At 42.2% G+C, this 24103-nt stretch overlaps 1 protein-coding gene across 4 annotated transcripts in view; it reads right to left on the bottom strand.

Annotated features, from left to right (window-relative positions):
• Nucleotides 1-24103, bottom strand: part of TLK1 (tousled like kinase 1) — a 507456-nt gene that overhangs the window by 184650 nt on the left and 298703 nt on the right. For all 4 annotated transcript variants that reach the window (XM_073633922.1, XM_073633919.1, XM_073633921.1 and 1 more), the window contains one exon: nt 14099-14174. In XM_073633922.1, coding sequence (XP_073490023.1) covers nt 14099-14156 — 58 coding nt within the window. In that variant the 5' untranslated portion in view covers nt 14157-14174. The remainder of the gene's footprint in view (nt 1-14098; nt 14175-24103) is intronic.

Below are 24103 nucleotides of genomic sequence, written 5' to 3'. Positions count from 1 at the left end.
GCAGGGCTTGTACAGTTCAGATCTCTGAAGCAGGGCTAAGTATGTAGATATGTGGCTTACACTAAGGTTGGAGGGTGGGGAATCTTTAAATGAGCTTAATCACAGAATAGGACGTCATAATCTCCCACAAGCATGATAAAAGTTTGCCAAAAGCAGGGTGTTAAGCCATGCACTGGAACATTGCTAAACATTATTTATTACATTACTGAAATGAGTAGGGGGTCTGAGCCTTTTGTTATATAAAAAAAATATATAAAATACTAAGTCCTAAAAACACACAGTTGAAATTCATCTGTCTGACTCCTCTGCATCTGAGCAATGAAGCCCCAACTCATACATAAGTGCCTTGTATTGACTTAATATAGTGCCTTCTCTAGGATATCAGCATTATAAATTATGAGAGGGCACTTGAGGCAGAGAGGTGGCCACCATAAAAACTGAATGAAAGTATTTTACTTACTTTATGGAAGCTCTTTTGCATCGGCAGAAATTATTTTATTTAATCCACTTTATTTATAATATAAATTGGTCTGGTTAACACACAAAAGAAATGCAATTCATCACCACAGCAACCAATCAGAATGATTTTTTCTTTGTTGACCTGACTCAGCAAGATGAAATCTGATTGATTGCCACTGCCATGGATACTTTACACATGATCATTGCATTGTACTTCCGTATCAAGCCGACACCCAAGTGATTAACAGAAAAAAAAGCCTAATGAATCACACAGATATCACCAGACTACTGGTAGGCCTATTCAGTAAACAGTGAAAATAGCACTATTACTAGTGATTTTAATAATATGAATTCTGGTTGGCTGCCATTGGTATAACACTTGTCAAATTGCAATGGAAGCAACACAGGTGTTCATTCACTAAAAGCAAATAGACTTCACTTTGCAAGGAATGTTGCACTTTGCATGGAAATTTTTCCAAGAGCTTAGTAATTGAGGTGAAACTCCATCATCCAATCTTATGTAAGCAAAACTGTTTTTATTTTCCTTGCATGTGATTTAGTATTCTTTGCAAAGCAAAATCCTCAGTGATATACATCATTGTTACCACAACAGTGCAGTATTATATCAAATTGAAATTGCAAGAAGAGGTAAAAAATCACAACAGTAAAATCAGTCTGTATATGTGGTAAAGTATGCTTGCTGTACTCACTGTGGAACCTAAGAGGTTAATCCTTCGCATTGTGTAAAATGGTTGTTTAATACGGTCTTTTCTGATCCTCCCCTTCTTCCACAATCCCCAATCCATCTGCTGATAGCACAGAGCCCTAGGAGGCACTCTGCACATGTTCAGTTTGGTGTATATTGCTAGTTTTTTTTTTTTCTTGGTAGGGTGCATGTGATCAGCACAGGGCCAATCAGCACTGTCCAGACAGAAGGTCAGGGGTCATGCAGCCTCATATGAAATGAATGAATGAAAACTCCTACAAGCTTTTAGCAGACACTGATAGAATTCACACGACTGCTATATACTGCTGATGAGAAAATGTATTTCGCAGTTTATATTTACAAAAATAATTGCATTTCACCTGGGTCCAGGTTAAGTAACACTTTAAGATAAATTTCAAAGGCGTAACTAGATCCTTCAGGGCCCTGGTCAAGAAACCATGAAGGGGCCCTCTGAAACTGTCCCAGATCCCTTTCCATTGGTCCAGGGGCTCTTGCCACTGATCCTGGGGCACATGTTCTGCATAGGATTGCCACCTTTTCTTCAAGCCAAACACTTTAGCGGCAACACAGTAAAAACATTTTTGTAGTATACACTATGCATTTATTTTGTGAGTAGATAACATTCTTTGAAAAAATGTACAGGAGTCAGTGTCACCCCCTTCATAATACAGGAGCCCCCCCCATAGAGACCCCCATTAGATCAGAGTCCCCTTATATCAGTGCTCCCCTTAGACACGCAAAAAAATTAAACACTGAAAAAATGCAAAGAGAAATAAGTTTTTTATCCAAGGATGAGGGGTCTAATTAAAAAGGCACCACCTCCCCATAATAGAAACATTAGAAATAAAGTGCGAAAATGGGAGTTTTTTAAGGTGCCAAATTGAAACAAAATCAAAAATTAACAACATTTTATTAAATAAACAAAAAAAATGTTAAAATCGACATATTAACATTCATATGGTCGTAGTAAATGGTATATTCAGCTCTACATGTTTTGCCATCAGCATGGCTTCCTCAGGAGCTTATTATAAACCGTGTGTACAATATCACTATAAACAAATAGAGAGAAAAACATTAAGTATATTCAATCAACATAGAATACCTACATTTATAAGGACCAGCATGGCTCCTGAGGAAGCCATGCTGTTGGCGAAACATGTAGAGCCGAAAATACTATGTACTACGACCATAGGAATGCTCATAGGTCGATTTAAAATTTTTTTTTTTTATTTAATAAAATTTTGTTAATTTTTTATTTTGTTTCAATTGAATAATTTGGAGCCTTAAAACTCCCATTTTCGTACTTTATTTCTGTTGAAAAAATGCAGTGCAACCTCCCCCTATAATTATGTTAATATGTGAAAAAATAAATTGTGAACGATGGTGGAAAGCCCCAAGGGTAATGCAGGTAAAAAATACACTCCAATCTTATCCAAATATATATACTGTGCAATCTTGATACACATAATACTATATGAATAGTGGTGGAAACCTCCAATCCTTTCCAAAATGTGTTATGCTAATGTCCAACTCAAAAGGATTTTATAAGGACTTTATGGAGTGTATTAAAAAAAAAAGTATGGGATTTTTTTTCATCCCATAATCATACTTAGGTGGATGCAGCATCGGTGCGATGCTGCATCTGTCCTCCGGCACCTCCTCACTGAGAACCGAGCCTTCTAACACCGCCGATGGCTCGGTTCTCTCACCTCCCCAAGCGGGGAGATGCTGCCTGTCAATCAGCAGCTCTCCTCTTTGCTCCTCCACGTTGACTGGAGCGCCGAGCTGTGGAGGGGCAGGCAGCGGCTGTCTCAGCGGCTCACTGAGAGGCTGAGACTGCCATCAGTCCAGGCACCTGGCAGATCCAGACTCCCAGAGTCGGGATGATGCGATGCCTGGACTGATCTGTGTGACGTCAGCAGAGAGCAAACTTCAGACTGCTCTCTGCTGAAAACGGGTCACAGGAGTGAAAAACGAATTGCACTCCTGTGACCCTTAGCAGAAGCCCAGCCAAAACAAGTTCAGACACGCTGGACTTATCCTTTAACACTTGCATTACCCTTGGGGATTTCCACTATCATTTACAATGATTTTTTCACATATGAATTAATATAATTATAGGGGGAAGTTGCACTGCATTTTTTAATGTGTGGGAAGACATATCAGTGATAGCAGCCCAACATTGAGTTTATTTAATCAGTTTTAATTTTTTTTTTTTATATATATCAGAGTCCCCTTATATCAGCGACCCCCCCTTTAGAGACCAATCGTTGTTGGTCTCTTTAAGGGAGGTGCTAATATAAAGGGACTCTGATCTAATGGGGGTCTGTAAGGGGGGGTGCTGATATAAGGTGACTCTGAAAGAATGGGAGGGAGGGCCCTAAGTGGGGTGTTGATATAAGGAGACTCTGATCTAATGGGGTGAGGGCATGTAAAGGGGAATGCTGACTTTTGATCATTAAATCGGCAGTCAGCACCCCTCCCCCCCCACAGACCCCTCATTAGTTTACAGTCCCCTTATATCAGTGCCCCCCCCTCCCTTCCTTACAGACCTCGGAGCGGCTGCGGCTCTAGAGCTTGTTTTCTCTTTTCCAGTATTGCTAGGACACTGGCGGTCCCAGCAAACAATGAATGCAAAGCAAACAAGATCATTGAAGCAAGGACGAGGCGCAAGTGCAGGAGAAGGCACATAACACAGTCACGCAGGAAGGCAGGCATTGCCAGCAGGAATAGAGTCCAGTGCTGGAATTTGGTCCGGCCATCTTGGGCCCCCTCAGAGTGGCAGAACTCCAGGGCCTGGTTGCAAGTGCGACCTTTGCGACCCTGGTAGTTACTAGTAGTCACTGGTAAATTTCTTTTCACAGCTTGTTTGCTTTATTGGACACACTTAGCAACTTGTGCACAGCTTCAATGAAGATATTACAATGCCAAATACATTGTATTTACAATGATAACAATTGTTACGCATGTACTCTATATGTTATATAGAAAGATACAGTATGTTCCTGGCCTGGCGGCGTACCACCTGCGATTCATGAGAAATCACTTTGAAAAAAAATAAAAAAAATATGTTTGTTGGCAACTTTAAACTGTGTATGTACAGTTCCAAAGCCAGCAGATTAGTGAACTACCAAGCTTGGTCTCAACTCATGCGGCTGATTGTGTGAATATGAGCCACACCCCACTGCCCGATCCGAGGCTGAGAGCGGTCTTTCTCTAAAATCGGCTGCCTCCAGAACTGCACATGCGTGGAAATTTGATTCTAGATTATAGGTGTCGGTTCGTAGATACTGGATAAATTCTCCCTGAAAGCGTAGGACAGTACGGACAGTTGCAGTGGGACTGACCCTTGTGCGTCTTCAAGAAGACATATTGTAAAGCATAATGAAAGCCTTGTGTAGGCAGCAGGAGGTCACCAAGTCACTGTAGGCAGGTAGTGGATAGAGATCAGAGACCGCACCATCCACATAGTGCTTCAAGAGCAGCAGCAGGATAGTACTTCCTCCAGGCTACGGGAGATCAACACGTACAACAATCCACATAGCAGGTGACATCAGTGTTTGGTTCCCAGAACCATAATCATTGGCAGTGGTGGGAGTTTTGAAAATGGTATACAAACTGTTACACAGCTCCTAGTGCTTCGGCCTGGCCGACCTTACTCATTACATGAGTTTTTTTAGTGACTGGGTCACATCAGAGGCTGTGCCACGGCTCTAGACCCAGAAAATGCTATGTGGCTAACTAATACAGTGCACACAGGTCTGGAAAGCCCCACAGTGCAGAGCCCACTGTCTGCAGGTCACTTTCGGGGTAACACTGATACACTGATCCGGGTGTATCAGTGTTACCGGATAGGATACACTGCTCCAGGTAACTGCAATATAGAGACTAGCTCAAGCAGCGGTGTGGAATTCTTGAGTGAAGTCAGGGGGAAAATCATCAGTTACGTATCAGGGATATTAATAAAGAAAATCTGGGGAAAAAAAGGCAAGCAAAACAAAAAATATCTTATGCCCTGTACACACGGTCGGATTTTCCAACGAAAAATGTGTGATAGGACCTTGTTGTCGGAAATTCCGACCGTGTGTGGGCTCCATCACACATTTTCCATTGGATTTTCTGACACACAAAGTTTGAGAGCAGGCTATAAAATTTTCCGACAACAAAATCCGTTGTCGGAATTTCCGATCTTGTGTACACAAATCCGACACACAAAGTGCCACGCATGCTCAGAATAAATAAAGAGATGAAAGCTATTGGCTACTGCCCCATTTATAGTCCCAACGTACGTGTTTTACGTCACCGCGTTCAGAACATTCGGATTTTCTGACAACTTTGTGTGACCGTGTGTATGCAAGAAAAGTTTGAGCCAACGTCCGTTGGAAAAAATCCTAGGATTTTGTTGTCGGAATGTCCGATCAATGTCCGACCGTGTGTACAGGTCATAAGAGATTTTGTTTTCCAGTAGAGCTGAAGGACTCTGGAAAATGCTAGGTAGAGAAGGGGTTACAAGGTGCTGGCTTTCAACTTACATTTTTTTTGCCAATGTCCCACCCTCCTGTAGGCAACAGCATATACCCCACCTGTATTAATTTTCCTAAATTCCAAAAATGCTCATTTTTAAGAGAAAAAAAAGGAAGATTTTAAATATATAATACAAAAAAATGAGATAAGTGTAAAAAACTATAAAGATAAAAAATATAAAATTGACCCCAAAGCATTATAATTCCACCATCTTCTGAATCAGCTGCAGTAAATTTATAGCAATAGACTTCCAAATGAAACTGGCATTAGGTTTGGTTCTGAAGGGGTTAAAGAGTATCATCCACTCTGCACCACAAACTAAAATACTGATAAGTGACTTTCTTGTGAAAAAAAAAAAAACACTGATAAGTGACCAAAACATCCTATTCAGCTTTTTTCTCAGAGTAGTAAAAGCCAGAAGACTGCTATGATTATACAGAAGTAGCTAAAGGAAATAATGAATCTGGTAGAGCCTGAGCATCAAAAGACAATGAAAGATTCCGCTGGAGGATTTTTAAGATGGAAAGAAGGACAGCATGATCACAAAATGGCTGCTGAGCTCCTTACATCTCTAGCAGTTCAAGAGTGGAATAAGAAAAATGCAGGATGCTGAGTAATCTTTACCTGATATACGAGATACTGCACTGTAATGCTTTCTAGAGAATGGAATACACAACTGCTGCTTGTTGTCTGGGAGACATTTATATAACTAACACAGGCTAAAAAATCTAGGCAATACCTGGTCTTTATAAAAAAAAAAAAAAAAAAAAAAAAAAAAGTTTAGCTAACTGTATAACTATATACATTAAAAAATAAATATGCACTTCAGAGAAAATATAACCACCTAACTTCAAAATGCAAAAAAAATTGAAATAAATCTAAATGTTTAAAAAATGTATTTAAATTTGAAAATGTTTTTTGTGATGTAGTCAAAGTGTCTGAGATTTTAAAGTATTAAAATAAACTGTATATACAGTGGGGACGGAAAGTATTCAGACCCCCTTAAATTTTTCACTGTTTGTTATATTGCAGCCATTTGCTAAAATCATTTAAGTTTGTTTTTTTTTCCTCATTAATGTACACACAGCACCCCATATTGACAGAAAAACACAGAATTGTTGACATTTTTGCAGATTTATTAAAAAAGAAAAACTAAAATATCACATGGTCCTAAGTATTCAGACCCTTTGCTGTGACACTCATATTTAACTCAGGTGCTGTCCATTTCTTCTGATCATCCTTGAGATGGTTCTACACCTTCATTTGAGTCCAGCTGTGTTTGATTATACTGATTGGACTTGATTAAGACCTTACAGCTCACAGTGCATGTCAGAGCAAATGAGAATCATGAGGTCAAAAGGAACTGCCTGAAGAGCTCAGAGACAGAATTGTGGCAAGGCACAGATCTGGCCAAGGTTACAAAAAAAATTCTGCTGCACTTTAGGTTCCTAAGAGCACAGTGGCCTCCATAATCCTTAAATGGAAGACGTTTGGGACGACCAGAACCGTCCGGCCAAACTGATCTATCGGGAGAGAAGAGCCTTGGTGAGAGAGGTAAAGAAGAACCCAAAGATCACTGTGGCTGAGCTCCAGAGATGCAGTTGGGAGATGGGAGAAAGTTGTAGAAAGTCAAACATCACTGCAGCCCTCCACCAGTCGGGGCTTTATGGCAGAGTGGCCCGATGGAAGCCTCTCCTCAGTGCACGACACATGAAAGCCTGCATGGAGTTTGCTAAAAAAACACCTGAAGGACTCCAAGATGGTGAGAAATAAGATTCTCTGGTCTGATGAGACCAAGATAGAACTTTTTGGCCTTAATTCTAAGCGGTATGTGTGGAGAAAACCAGGCACTGCTCATCACCTGTCCAATACAGTCCCAACAGTGAAGCATGGTGGTGGCAGCATCATGCTGTGGGGGTGTTTTTCAGCTGCAGGGACAGGACGACTGGTTGCAATCGAGGGAAAGATGAATGCGGCCAAGTACAGGGATATCCTGGACAAAAACCTTCTCCAGAGTGCTCAGGACCTCAGACTGGGCCGAAGGTTTACCTTCCAACAAGACAACGACACTAAGCACACAGCTAAAATAATGAAGGAGTGGCTTCACAACAACTCCGTGACTGTTCTTGAATGGCCCAGCCAGAGCCCTGACTTAAACCCAATTGAGCATCTCTGTAGAGACCTAAAAATGGCTGTCCACCAACGTTTACCATCCAACCTGACAGAACTAGAGAGGATCTGCAAGGAGGAATGGCAGAGGATCCCCAAATCCAGGTGTGAAAAACTTGTTGCATCTTTCCCAAAAAGACTCATGGCTGTATTAGATCAAAAGGGTGCTTCTACTAAATACTGAGCAAAGGGTCTGAATACTTAGGACCGTGTGATATTTCAGTTTTTCTTTTTTAATAAATCTGCAAAAATGTCAACAATTCTGTGTTTTTCTGTCAATATGGGGTGCTGTGTGTACATTAATGAGGAAAAAATTTAAGGGGGTCTGAAGACTTTCCGTCCCCACTGTATATATTACACAACACAGCAACATCCACACATGTAGGATACCCAACATTAGGGGGTGTTATTCTTCCAATGCAAATGCAGCTTTGTACACTTCTACTGACTAGTATATTCCAAGGTTTCTCTTCCTCACTCAGCTAATGTGACCCCAGTGCTGATGGAGAGGTGCAGGGGAGGGGGCAAACAAGGATGCTGTATAGGCGCCCAACATCCTCCTTATCAACGGATGACATCATTGGTTGTTACAACACCAGCGGCTAGACGGTTGTAATAGTACACAATGAAAACCTGAGGCTTGGTGTAACTAAAAAGGCAGGCTTCATCCAACTGCTGGTTTGTATACAATTTCTGGGCAATGTTTAGGTATCTTACCAAGGCACCCCTGTAGACACACGAAGGCATCCTGATTGAAAAAGGCTGTCTACTGTAAAATCAAACGTCAATTTTAACCAACCCTCTGCTTATTTATTAATTTTTTTTTTTTTCTTTCAAATCTTCTGTAGCTGGTTCCCGACCGGCGCATGCCGATGTACGTCGGCAGAATGGCATGGCTGGGCAAATGGGCGTACCCGTACGTCCCATTAAATTTGTCATCGTGCCATTGCATGTGCGCCGGCCGGGAGCTCCGTGAGTTGGGTCGCGAGTCCCGTGGACTCGATCGCCGCGAGGATACCAGCTATCGCCTCATGAAGAGCACGAACGGGGAGATGCTAAAGTAAACAAGCATCTCCCCGTTCTGCCTAGTGACAGTGTCACTGATCTCTGCACCCTGTGATTGGGAGCAGAGATCAGTGACATGTCACATGTAACTATGCCCCGCCACAGTTAGTAACACATCCCTAGGACATACTTAACCCCTCCCTAGCCCCCTAGTGGTTAACCCCTTCACTGCCAGTGTAATTTACACAGGAATCAGTGCATTTGTATAGCACTGATTGCTGTATAAATGACAATGGTCCCAAAAATGTGTCAAAATTGTCAGACGTGTCCGCCATAATGTCGCAGTCATGATAATAATCGCTGATCGCCGCCATTACTAGTAAAAAAAAAAAATTAATAATAAAAATGCCATAAAACTATCCCCTATTTTGTAAACGCTATAACTTTTGCGCAAACCAATCAATAAACACTTATTGCAATTTTTTTTTACCAAAAATATGTAGAAGAATACGTATCGGCCTAAACTGAGGGAAAAAATGTTTTTTTAAACATTTTTTGGGGATATTTATTATAGCAAAAAGTTTAAAAAAATGTTTTTTTTTCAAAATTGTCGCTATTTTTTAGTTTATAGCGCAAAAAATAAAAAACGCAGAGGTGATCAAATACCACCAAAAGAAAGCTCTATTTGTGGGAAAAAAGGACGTCGATTTTGTTTGGGAGCCACGTTGCACAACCATACAATTGTCAGTTAAAGCGACGCAGTGCCTAATCACAAAAAACGCACTGGTCAGGAAGGGGGTAAATTCTTCCGGGGCTGAAGTGGTTATACAAACCTTTTTTCTTTCCTTACTCATGTAAGGCAGGTCTTGTGGCATCACCTTTCCTCTTTCCCTCCTCCAGTGGTTCCTGAATGCTGCAGGGAATGACACTAGATAATGATGTGGCTCCAATCTCTACAGCATTTTCCTGGGAGTCCAGTGTAGCTTGAGGACGTGCACCCTGGGGGCATCTCCTTGATCCCCTGAGTTAACAAGAAGAGGGTTCCATGACACCAGCATCATTTCAGGACAGGCAGTGGATCATGGAGGAGGACAAGTGGGAAGATGCTGGAGCGAGAAAGTACACAGCTATCTGACGCTCTCATGTGAAAGCGAAAGAGTCTTATAGCTGCAGCCTTGAAACAGAGGGAAGGTAAGAGACACCGCCCACCAGAGAAGCAAGTAAAAGTTACATTTCTATTACAGACCATTAGGAGTTTTTTAAGAACTTGACTGGTTCACTTTAATCATATATCAATATTTTTTTCACTCATCAAGGGAGTATTCATGCCCTTCTAACATGATTTGTCAGCATCATTTGGTCATTGTCTGTGTTCTAGCGAAGAGGAAGGAAACTGTAAGCATCACCTACAGACAAAAGCTTGGACAGCCCCACCTTCTTGACATATGCAATGTAATCAGCACCAGGACTGTACGAGTTGGCATGACCTGCAGAGCTTGAGTCTCTGTTAAACCACAGCACACACATAACCTTTCTAGTCCTAAGCAGGGCTGAGTCTATCATCCCAGCCACAAATTTTCTGCCTTCCTCTCCTATTCAGTCTGATATTTTTTATGATGCCTTTCCATGAATGAGCACAATTTCATCATCCTTTACCACTGAGTTTTTGAGTCAGAAAGTGGTCATAGGATATGCAGGATTTAAACTGGACACAATAACGCATGAAAAATTATACAATATGTCACAATTTACAGGGGCATCACACATTTTTTAAAAAGCAGTCCTTAAGCTCAAATTAAAGTGAATTTTCTTAGGCAGAGGTTACATCAGTTAGTTTGCTGAAGCCAAGATGAAACATTTCCCTCCATCTCCTCTGCCCCAGTGACCAGTCTGCAATATTTTAATTATGTAGTCAAGTTTAGCCTCTACAACAGGGGGCTGATCTGTCTCACAATTAGACCTTTGTGAGCACAGCTGAAACATGCATATGCATCTGGATTTATATGCCGATATCACCCACGAGCCAGCATCTCAGAAAGCCAGGAAGTAGATGCTAACTCTAGAGATGATGTCTAAACAAAGATGGTGCCATCCATGGAAAGAAAAGCAGATGAAGGCATTGTCAGAATGTACTATAATATCTGTGGGGGATAACAAATACCTGTAAGTATTGGGCTTCTTGCACCTCGGGCATTTGCTTTTCTCCTCTAAATGCCAGAACTCCTGGCAGGAGAAAAGCTGCCTAAAAAAAAAAAAAAAACACACCTAAAAAAAGTGCGTCAAGCATTTGACTTTTGATGGATTCTATTGGCCAGAATTAGGGTTGCAGCGATACCGTTTTTTTAACACAGAGTACGAGTAGCGATTTTTTTTTTTTGCAAGTACTCGCCGATACCAATTACCGATCGCCTAGGAAAAGGGTTGGTTTGGGAGGTGGTTGTTGTTCGGCGATGGCAGGGTGGGAGGGGGGGTAAGTGAGTGCTAGGTAGTTGAGGGTGGGGTGAAATAGGGATTGTGGGGTGGGGGAGTTGGGATGAAAAAGGCTGTGATCGCTGGGGGGAAGAAGATGAGGATGGGAGGGTTACTGGGAGACATGGGGGCAGAGGTGACTGCAGGCATGGTACAAGAGACAGCCATAGACTGCAGGCATGGTACAGGAGACAGCCATAGACTGCAGGCATGGTACAGGAGACAGCCATAGACTGCAGGCATGGTACAGGAGACAGCCATAGACTGCAGGAATGGTACAGGAGACAGCCAGAGACTGCAGGCATGGTACAGGAGACAGCCAGAGACTGCAGGCATGGTACAGGAGACAGCCAGAGACTGCAGGCATGGTACAGGAGACAGCCAGAGACTGCAGGCATGGTACAGGAGTCTCTCACTGGAGAGGATCTGGCCGGACAGCACAAGGGGCAGGGAGAGAGCCCCACTGCTCAGTACAACAGGATACCGCCTGTACAGTGTCTTCATACAGAGCCCCTCCTGTTCTCTGCCTCAGGATCCAGCCAGGGAGAGCCCGGATCCAGCGCTCTGTGTGGCCGGAAAGGGGGAAGGGAGGTGTGCAGAGACAAGGCTTGTGGGTTGTTAGAACGGGCGGACCCGCACCTAGCGATACCACTGGGAGGAGGAGGTGGGGATGGCACTGTCCGGAGAGGAGGAGGTCCACTCCCAAGCGACGTCACTTCCTGTATCGGAGCATTTTCGTGAGTACCGATACTCGCGAAAATGGCTAGTATCGGCACTGATACCAGTATCGGTATCAGTATCGGTGCAACCCTACCCAGAATATTACTTTATTTTGGCCATTGGAATGCATTAACATGCAAAATCACCTAGCATTTAGACGCTTTTTATTTTCAGCCTGTAAACGCCTATGTGTGCATGGACACGTATACTAGCATAGAGGTACATTTGCAGGCCAAAAAGAAAAATGCCTGTAAAAGTGACCTTTTTTAAGCCTAGTATGCATGAGAATTTCTAGGTAAATAAAAACCAGTTAAGCACTGAAACGTCTCCGTAAGGTAGAAAAGGTCTATCACCTACAGCACGCTGGCAAAAAACTGAGGTCACATGAAGATGGTTAGGGTGATAGGGGCAGGACTATTTTTCAGCGGGCACGAGGGGGGACGCTGTTCTGGCACCTCCAGCACAGAATGTATGTAAGGACAAGGGGTGTTGGGTGTGCAGGAGGGTCTTTTAGATCCGGTAAGCCTCCTCATTGTCGGTGGTGGTGTGCTCTGTTTGATTTGCTCCTCATATGAAGTCACATAATTTCTGTGGACCACCAGCCACTAGGAGCCATACATACATGGAGGACTTTCCTCTAATTTGCACCTAGAGGTTTTACCAACTCCTGGATTATTTTGTCTCTATGTTGGACATTTAAGACTTTTTTAGCGCTACACGTATTTTGTTTCCTTTCTTTTGATCTTGGCTGCTGAGGGGATTTTTTGTTGGGGAAGTCTATTGCTGCTGGTGGGGGAAACTTTTGTTGCGGGGGGGGGGGGGTCATTTGTTGCTGGGAGGCATCTACTGTTGAGGGAGGGGGTATATTGTTGCTGGCTGCCGTAGGTTCTATTGATGTTAGCTGCTGGGAGATCTATTGTAACTTACATAGTTACATAGTTAGTCAGGTTGAAAAAAGACAAGTCCATCTAGTTCAACCATAAAAATATCAAACAATCCCATATACCCAATACTATACCCACAACTTGTTGGAGACTATTGTTGCTGTGGTAGATCTATTGTTTCTAGGAGGAAAGTTTAGCAGGGAGTCTATTGTTGCTGAGAAGGTGTATTATTTTTGGAAGGATCTATTGTTGCTGGGAAAGGAGGGCTATTGTTGCTGGCTGCAGGGGATCCAATTTACTGCTTTTCCTGTTATCAACAAAATACACACAATTTACTTAGTACCACAAAATGATACTTGGTTCTGTATTCTCTAAAAGGGGCGGTACTGGAAGGTGGGTAGGGATGGAACCAAGGGATGTGCTCGGAGGTAGGTAGGGGGTGGAGACAAGGGTGACTCGGAAGTGGTGAGTACCTGCCCCTATTCTCTGGGGAAAAAAGCCCTGGATAGAGGTATGCCCAAGGGGGGCATGTCCAAAAGCTTTTCTAGTGTCCAATCACCTGAAAATAGCAGCCTATAGTCCAGGGTCTATGAATATCCAGCCTGTGTCCTGTACTGTATGTTTAAGATAAATATATATGATTCTAGGTCCATTTTAATGAGTAAGCCAAGTGTGGCTGCTCAAATGAATACAAGTAGTAGATGCTTTATCTCCCCCTGGTTGGAAGCTGAGGAAGGATCACAAGTAAAATTATGAAAAATCATCTTAAATTAAAAAGATTCAGTTAATAAAATAAAAGCACATAGGGATTATAATACCTATATTAAATAACAGGTAAACCTTCTGTGATCATTGTCCTTTTTATAAAAAAAATAATATTATTATAAGATATATTTATAGTATGTCTTGAATTGCCTTTGTAATGTTATCAATCATTCACTTTTGCATTCATTTAATACAAATTGAAAGAAATGGAGAACTTTCTAGTTAATAGGGATGACAGCAAGGTTTCTGTACAGTTATTTTTCATAGGCGCCCCCACAATGTTAAGAGAATTTACGTGGTAGACCTCCGCACAGTAGTGAAATTGGTTTGCAGAACAATTCAGTGAACTGAAATAAGAAAATGGAACACAGCTTACCTTGTATGTGCCGTTCTGTCAGAGCGGAGTCAGAGAAGAATGGAAATGCGACGGCCATGAATGGCCCTGGCTGATTCTGCAAATATAAGATAAGCATACGTTTATTTTTATTTAAGCAATTTATCTTTATAACCATCTAGAACTATAATGTTCAAATGTGAAGTATAGGTGTTCTAATTTTTTAGCCAACTTGCTATATTAAAGAGCACTTGCCACGACAGAAAAATTCTGTGATGCCACTGAAATTGCTTGTTTCCCAGAATGAATGATGAGTCTCTAGATTAGTTAATCATAGTCATTCACCAACAGTTATGGCGTGTACACACGGTCGGACTTGCCAACGGGATAACCTCCATCGGCATTTCTGACGGAAAAATTTAGAACATGTCCTCTAAGTCCGTTGGAAATGCCGACAGAAAAAGTCAGATGGGGCATACACACGGTCGGAATATCCGACCAAAAGCTCCCATCGGACTTTTTCTGTCGGAAATTCCAACCGTGTGTAAGGGGCATAAGTGTTCAGCTGGTGGTGGGGGCGGGTGCAAGGCCTGGTCAACATAAGCTCCATAAGACGCACAGACATTTCACCCCCATTTTTTTTGGGGGGGGGGGAGTGCATCCTAAGAAGCGAAAAATACAGTACATTGCCAACAGCTAGCAACTAACCATTCAAGCTTTCTTTTCAAACCGATTTGGAAAATATGGCAGCTGAGTTGTACGCCTCAAAAATGCTTTATCTGAAGATAGCATAGCTATCCTTTCAGGTGTGCAGGTACCCAAAAATAAATAGTCACAATTGGACTGATTGTTGAGTCCTAATTTATAACTATGAAGGTTTGTTAATAATGTATTTATATTTAAACTCTTATTTGACTTTATTAACTTTGTATGTTTAAATTGTATTTGAATTGTTTTTGGCAAAGATTCCGGAGTAAATACACCAGGCCACAAAGAAGCAATCAAACCTTCAAACAATCCCTTTTCATGGTATGTACATTGCTAGGCAGACTGTGACACAACTGTGTTGGAATTGTTCAGATAGTACTATAATTCACACCCATGTATGAGTATCTAAGATATGGCATTAAGAAGATCTTTGTTCAAAAACAAACCTTACCCTTCCTTCACCTTACAACCAAAACCGTTTGCCCTATTACTGCCTGGATAGCAGAACTTGGCAGTAGCAGCTTATCTACACTGAATTGGTCCAACCCTTAAAAAAAAAAAAAAAAAAAAAAAAAAAAAAAAAATCTTTTTGCTGTGTGATAATCTTGATATTCACTTGAAAACCTCATCTTATTTATGTACACCTAGTAATATAAAAGGGAAATGAGTCTTTTTACATAATTAGATATACAGGTTCAATGTATGGACGCACAAAGGCTTACCTGTCTGATCAATATTCCTTTGTATACCTTACAGGATGGAAAATTCAGTGACTATAGTGCATCCGGAAAGTATTCACATCGCTTCACTTTTTCCACATTTTGTTATGTTACAACCTAATCCAAAATTGATTAAATTAATTATTTTCCTCAAAATTCTACAAACAATACCCCATGACGACAATGTGAAAGAAGTTTGTTTGAAATCTTTGCAAATTTATTTAAAAAAAAAAAAATGAAAAAAAAAAAAAAAATCACATGAACATAAGCGTTCACAGGCTTTGCCATGACACTCAAAATTAAGCTCAGGTGCATCCTGTTTCCACTAATCATTGAGATGTTTCTACAACTTAATTGGAGTCCATCTGTGGTAAATTCAGTTGACTGGACATGATTTGGAAAAGCACACACCTGTCTATACAAGGTCCCACAGTTAAGAGTGCATGTCAGAGCACAAACCAAGCCATGAAGTCTGAGGAATTGTTTGTAGACCTCCAAGACAGGATTGTATGGAGGCACAGATCTGGGGAAGGGTACAGAAATATGTCTGCAACATTGAAAGTCCCAATGAGCACAGTGGCCTCCATCATCCGTAAATGGAAGAGGTTTGGAACCACCAGGACTCTTCCTAGAGCTGGCCAACCAGCCAAACTGAGCGATCAGGGGATATGGGACTTAGTCAGGGAGGTGACCAAGAACCCAATGGTCACTCTGACAGAGCTCCAGCGTTTCTCCGTGGAGAGAGGAGCACCTTCCAAAAGAACAACCCCCATCTCTGCAGCACTCCATCTGGCCAGATGGAAGCCACTCCTCAGTAAAAAGGCACATGACAGCCCACCTGGAGTTTGCCAAAAGGCACCTGAAGGACTCTCAGACCATGAGAAACAAAATTCTCTGGTCTGATGAAACAAAGATTGAACTCGTCATGTCTGGAGGAAATCAGGCACCGCTCATCACCTGGCCAATACCATCCCTACAGTGAAACATGGTGGTGGCAGCATCATGCTGTGGGGACGTTTTTCTGTGGCAGGAGTAAAGGTTCATCTTCCAACAGGACAACAACACTAAGCACACAGCCAAGATAACACATGAGTGGCTATGGGACAACTCTGTGAATGTCCTTGAGTGGCCCAGTCAGAGCCCAGACTTGAACCTGATTGAACATCTCTGGTGAGATCTGAAAATGACTATGCACCAACGCTCCCCGTCCAACCCGATTGAGCTTGAGGGGTCCTGCAATGAAGAATGGGAGAAACCGCCCAAAAATAGGTGTGCCAAGCTTGTAGCATCATATTCAAGACTCCAAAGCCTTGAGGCTGTAATTGGTGCCAAAGGTGCTTCAACAAAAGATTGAGCTAAGGTTGTGAAAACTTATGTACATGTGATTTTTCTTCCTTTTTTATTTTTAATAAAGTGGCAAAGATTTCAAACTTTTTTCACTTGAGGTATTGCTTGTAGAATTTTGAGGAAAATAATGAATATAATACATTTTGGAATAAGGTTGTAACATAACAAAATGTGAAAAAAGGGAAGCACTGTAAATACTTTCCGGATGCACTGTATCTCTGTCTATGAATCCATTCACACTACAACCAGGACCTTTATTAACACCATAAATGTTTCAAGACTGGTTCCAAACTTTTAAGTCTAACAAATCTGTCCATATGCATGTATAAGCAAGTTTCAACCCTATGACTGTACAGGGTCTTGTAGCCTGTTTAAAAAGTTACTGTATACTTTTTATGCAGGTCATAGGAGTGTGAAGTAAAAAAAACATCGTAAGTGCCAATATCCTTGATGACATTTGGCCAAATGTGTCAGAAGAGGTTTGGCAACTCATGACTGGCTGCATTTCCAGTGCCAAGCAGTCAGAACCATTGTTTGATAACCATGAATAGATACTGTGTTGATCATGACCAGTCTCTATTAATGATATTCTCTTTAAGCTTTCTTTATGAACAGGGCTCTCGTTGGACTGTACGGTCCATCAGTCAACTAGAAAAAAAAAAATACCTCTCCCTGGACCATACAGCCCACCAGTCAAGAGCCTGCCCAAAGAGCAAATATCCTGGGACTGGGCTTGGGCAGTGTACAGTACGAAATAGCAGGGCTACGACCATACAATGGACAGGACACTATGACAAACATGTACAGGAATCAGACATCATAAACTAGCAAGATAATAGTATGCTACCCAACTTGTGAGGTGCACAACAACATTGCAAGTCATCGATGATAGGTGAGCTGCAAAGCCTGAGGGTTAGTGGTTGGAGCAAGCAGAGATGGAGCATTTCAAAGCCCTAACCTGTCCCATGGTACTAACAGGTCAAAAAAAAAAAAAAAAAAAAGAGAAGGGGGGTGGGGGGGTCATTTAGGAGGAGTACAACAGTAAGAATGTAAAGGCAGGTGTGCCATTACTCAGCAAGTAGATCTTGCAGTTCAGAGGATTCCCTATACATATTCCAGGGAAGCCAGGTCAAGCACGAGTTACCCGCGTGCAACGCATCAACACATGTTCCTTTAACGTCCTATGGCATGGTGACAAAGAATACATTCTACAGAAGTTTCCCCTTCATGGTGTGCAGCCAATTTTGTTTTTCTTCAATTATCATTGACTGTGGTGTGCTGGGGCCAGCACCCAGGCGGATTTTCTTATCCACAGTCTGAGCGGTGTTACACTTTTTCAAAGCCAGGTCTGAAAATGACATTCGAATGTAACCAATTCCTGTAACAAGACTAACTCCATGTGTTTGATGTGATCCATCTCCTCCACCCACTCTACAAGGGTCGGGACATGTGGCGTTCACTAATGGCGAGATATGACTAGCAGCAGTCAAACAATGATGCAGAAGACCACATTTGATACATTTAAAGCTGTTCTAAAGCCTTAAGGTTTTTCACCTTAATACATTCTATGTATTAAGGTGAAAAACCTTATGTGCTGCAGCGACCCCCCAGACCAACCCCCCTTTTCCTTACCTGAGCCCATCCCATCCAGCGATGTGTACACAAGTGCAGCGGTTTTCACCACTGTCTCTCTCCTCATTGAACAGATTAATAGCAGCGTGAGTGATTGGCTCCCGTTGCTGTCAATCAAATCCAGTGACATGGGGGGGCCCCCCCCAAGTCCCCCTATCTGTGTCAATGGCTGCAGGAGCAGGACTCAGGAACGAGCACACATGGGTGTCCCTAAGGAAAGCAGCTTTCCCTGGGTCTGGAGTGCCGGCAGGGGACCTCAGAAAAAGAGGATCAGGGCTGCTCTGTGCAAAACCATTGCACAGAGCAGGTAAGTATAGGCATGTTTGTTGTTTTTCTGAAAAAAAAAAAAAAAAAAACAAAGCTTTGTAACCACTTTAAATGAGTCAGGTAGGATAGAAAGCATGGCAATTTGTGGTGTGTTTTGTTGGACTTGTACAGCTTACCAGTCAATAGCCCACAATGACAGCACAACCCATCAATCAAGCACCTGCAAGGAGAGTAAATATCTGTGATACAGTGTCGTGGTTATATATGTATATATGTATATATATATATGTATATATGTATATATATATATATATATATATATATATACACATACATATACACACACACATACATACATATACACACATATATACATACACAGTATCTCACAAAAGTGAGTATACCCCTCACATTTTTGTAAATATATTATATCTTTTCATGTGACAACACTGAAGAAATGACACTTTGCTACAATATAAAGTAGTGAGTGTACAGCTTGTATAACAGTGTAAATTTGCTGTCCCCTCAAAATAACTCACACAGCCATTAATGTCTAAACCGCTGGCAACAAAGGTAAGTACACCCCTAAGTGAAAATGTCTAAATTGGGCCCAAAGTGTTAATATTTTGTGTTGCCACCATTATTTTCCAGCACTGCCTTAACCCTCTTGGGCATGGAGTTCACCAGAGCTTCACAGGTTGCCACTGGAGTCCTCTTCCATTCCTCCATCACGACATCACGGAGCTGGTGGATGTTATGCCCCGTACACGCGGTCGGATTTTCCGACGGAAAATGTGCGATCGGAGCGTGTTGTCGGACATTCCGACCGTGTGTGGGCTCCATCGGACTTTTTCCATCGGATTTTCCGACACACAAGGTTTGAGAGCAGGCTATAAAATTTTCCAACAACAAAATCTGATTGCGTCAATTCCGACCACGTGTGGCCAGTTCCGACGCACAGAGTGCCTCGCATGCTCAGAAGAAATTCCAAGACGGAACAGCTCGGTCTGGTAAAATTAGCGTTCGGAATGGATACAGCACTTTCGTCACGCTGCAATGTTTTAAATTGTTTAATACAGCGCACTCTCTTCTTCTTCATAATGTGAAAAGAATGAAGTAGTTTTGCTGCTCATATTCACACAGACTTCTCACAAACTTCTTTCTTTATTATTTAGTGGGATTCCCTCAATATATTTTGATTTGTCACATCTGACCAAATTTCTATTTTATGGTTTTATTTTTGTTTTGTATTTTTTTCAAGGCTGTTTTTATTTTGTGTTTTTTTGTGTTTTACTCCCGAATATTTTGTGTGTGTGTTTTGTGTGTCAAGTTACCACAACACCATTATTATCTTGTATTATTTAATCTCAAGGAGGTTGCTTGGTGTTGGTGTCCCTTGTTAATTTCACATTGTATATTAGAAATGTACCTGCCTCCTCACAAACTGTCCTTTTTGAAGGAAAACACACATAGGTGAGTATAATTGAAACAAAAATTTCCTTTATTAAGGGCTCAGGGAAACAGCAGAAATTGGTGAAGCCTTTGGCCTCCAGGGCACACATCAATTATTTCCAGCCAAAATTGGTGGCCTGAGGATTCCATATCTAAGGGAGTGCAGTCTGGTCCAGAAGTCCCAGAGATCCGGAAAGCAGCAGATGACATCTGTGTCCCCAGGCTGTGGTCATACAAGAAACTGCATCTTTGGCCAGACCAGACTGAACCCAGGGTCATCACTCTCTGGTCTTCCTTCCACGCTTTCTTCCACGCTGTGGCTCTGGTGTTGGAGATGTGGCAGCAGGAGGAGGATGGGCCAACTCACTCAGGTGGTTATTGGGTGTGATTTCGCCACTCGCCCCCTTACTTAGGACTTTATACAGAAGGTCCTCAGACGTTGAGCCTTCTGCATGGCCTGCAGTTTGGTGGCAGCCATGCAGGCAAAGGCCTCTTCAGGAGTGGGGGTGGCTCTGAGGGATGCAGAAGCCTCCTGAATGAGCCTGAGCGCTGAATCCTGAAAGTGACTTCCCTTCCTGGGTCTTTTGTATGGAAGGCGGAGGGGAGGAACCTGTGATTCGGTCAGGCTCCGACTGGGCCCAGGCTTCTCCTGGCTGCCACTTAGCCCCGCCTCTTCCTGGCTGCCACACTCCACAGCCTCCTCCTGGCTGCCACATTCCACAGCCTCCTCCTGGCTGAGGTCTTCCTGTGTATGAAAAATGGACATCGTTTTAGTTTTTTATTCATCAATCACACACAATTTCCACCTCATGATTGTTGCAAATTGAATGTTAACAAATATAAAAGACTATCATTCTGAGCCCAGCATTTTTCAGTCTTGTCCCGATTATTTTTCAAAACTACTGTCTATTGATATGTAAAACACTTTCTTAAATCAGCAATTAGTGATCAATCATAACATCTAGTAAACATCATTTCTTTATTGACCAGAAATCTGTAGAAGAATGCTATACCTGACTCCATCTGGGCTCCTCCTTCCTGGCTGGAAGTCCCAGGTTGGACATCGGAAGTCTCAGCTGGGGTGGAAGGAAGAGTGGAAGGAAGGGTTGAGAGGGATTCCTTGACTCCAGTCTGGTCTGACAGAAATCGCAGTCTATCATAGTACCACAGCCTGGGGACATAAATGTCATCTGCTGCAGCTCTGGATCTCTGGGAATCCGTGACCTTCTTGCGCTCCCTAAGATAAGTGCTCCTCAGGCCACCAATTTTGGCTTTTAAATAGGGGATGGTTGCTGTGGGGACCACCGGCGTCACCAACTCCAGCAGTTTCTCCAGCGCTGTCTGCCTCTTTTGTTTATGATTATAATGTGGGTGTTTCACCTGCCACAGACAGGGCTGCTCCCTGTATTTGTCTATGAAAAGGGGGAGGAAGTTGTGGTCATTGAAGCCATCCATTTTATCTGCAAGACACAACACAAGACAAACCCTAATGTCAGGCAAAACTCTCCTAATCTTGTTACAATATAGGCCTCAATGTAGAAGCAGTATAGGCCCAAGTTTAGATCTTACCTTCTTTATCACGATCGGCGCCTCCGATACTCCTTCCTCCACTCACAGATCATACGTACTACGCATGCGTGTTACGCTTTATACACACTGCGCATGCGTGTAACTCCGCCCGCCCCTGACGTTCTTTCTAGTCTATTCCCCACCCCTTTTCGTTCGGCACAGTGGGTGAAGAGCACATGGCGGAGACACAGCAGGTGCGTGCTAATTACAGCAACGAGGAGGAGGGGGAGGAAAGCCAGGAGCCAGAAACGTTTGGATCCAGAAGGAGAAGATTTAAGGCATCAAATATGTCCTTTGGGGAGATGTTGGAGATGGTGGACATCTTGAAGAAGGCCGACTGACGGGAAGTATGGACCTCATCCCAACCCCAATGTCAGAAAGGCCAAGATCATGGCGAAAGTGGTCAAGAGTTTGCACCGGAATTTCGGGGTACGACGATCGAAAGATCAGCTCAGGAAGCAGTGGTCGGACCTAAAATTAAGAGATCACGAGCAGTACAGAAAGATCCGGAGAGTGCTGCAAAAAAGTAAGTAGTTGTCCTGTGTTCCTATTCTTTTTATGTTTATTACGTTCGTGTTGCTCCATGTGCTTTTCTTAACTGTTGTCCAGTTTAAAATGGCAACTTTAATGTTCATGGGCACATTATTCGTTCGTTTCAAATATTGCTTGTTCGGCCTAGAAAACACCATGGTTTTGGCCATATGCATTTGGCCACATTTTTTAGGGCCTACTTGTCTGAAACTAATTTGGTTGGGTAGATGGGTTTGTAACTAGAATGAAATGCAAACTAGATTCTTTGTAAGGAGAGGACACTCAGCAGCAGTTTTCACATCTGGACGCTGGAGCACTAGTGTGGGACACAAGAACACCCTTTTTATTAGGGGGCCCACACAGGTGCTCCAGTATACTATAGGGGTGTCTCCATCTGTGAAGCTTGTACAAGACAGGTAAAGTATTCTAGCTTGACAAAGGACAAGAAAAATGCTACATCTTGGAACTCTGCCCACAAAAAAAATTGTACCCCATTTACAAACAATGTTTCATAATTATAGTTCTGCCATCAAATATCTGTGTGCTAAGTATACCATTTTTTTTTTTACATAGGGGAGAAAAGACTCGGAGGACACCCCTTATCCGAGGAGACCAGAGACCCCCCACCTCTGGAAGAAGGGGAAATCCACCCAAGACAAACAGAGCAGGAGGAGGAAGACATGGTGGAAATTGGCACCACAACAGGTGAGTGTCTGCGACCACAGGCTCAGGTAAGAGATGGATGCCGGCATATTTATAATACATGTTTTTTTTGGGTTTCAATCTTTTTAGGTGATCGTGATGTTGTGGATTCAGATCCTTTCACCTCGGAAAGTGCACAGATCCTGATCGGGGAGATCATGGGGTGTAATAGGGACTTGAAAAACATCAAGAAAAATATCAATGATGTTCTTCAAAAAAATAAGATCAACATTGATGTTTTAGGGAGAGTTTAAAACCCCTCCAAATCCCTTTGTTTTTTGGTGTGCTACAATTTTTTTTACATTTTTTGTCAAATTCTAGAAAAGCCAAATTTTGAAGAGGCACACAATGTGTCAACATGTGCTATCTGCCATCACGGGAGATCAATGGACGCCTTTTGGGGGTGCAACCCCTTCCTCAATAATAAAGTAGCTGAGAGGAAGGGGTTGCACCCCCAAAACACGTCCCTTGATCCCCCATGATGGCAGGTAGCACATGTTAATATTCGGCTATTTGTGTGCATCTTCAAAATTTGGCTTTTCCTGGGGTGACTTCACCCCATCTGAACGCAATATCAAACACAGTTTGTAAATACTCATGTCTGATATTGCCTTCAAGTTCTACCAAATGTGAACTTTGTAAGTTCAAGATTTGTGTCTTTCTTGTTGGTTTTAAACATGCCTGTTTTATCTTAAATGGACATTTCTACTTTTTCTAATATGACCCCAAAAATTGTTATACAACAAACATGTTGGTTTGTTTTAAAAACCTTTTCTAAATGCACATGTGATTGTGCAGGTATTAAAAAGATTGTTAATCAAGAATGTGTGGATTATGGTCTCAATGCTACAACACTTTTGTGGTGCTCTAATTGCAGTTTTCTGTGACAATGGGTGTTATTTCCTAAGGGCAAATCCACTTTGCACTACAAGTGCAGTTTCAAGTGCACTTGTAGTGCAAAGTGTCTTTGCCTTTAGTAAAAAACACCCAACAGTGCTTTGTAATGTTACACAATCCCGCCATTTTCAGGACTCATCACATTTCTCTCAGGGTCAGCTAAAACAAACACAAGCAGTAAATGTCACCAAAGATTTGATTTTTTTTTTTTTTTTTATTTGAA

Source organism: Aquarana catesbeiana, linkage group LG06 (genome assembly GCF_042186555.1).
Source record: "Aquarana catesbeiana isolate 2022-GZ linkage group LG06, ASM4218655v1, whole genome shotgun sequence".
Classification (NCBI taxonomy): Eukaryota; Metazoa; Chordata; class Amphibia; order Anura; family Ranidae; genus Aquarana; species Aquarana catesbeiana.
This window is presented reverse-complemented; position numbering and strand designations above follow the sequence as displayed.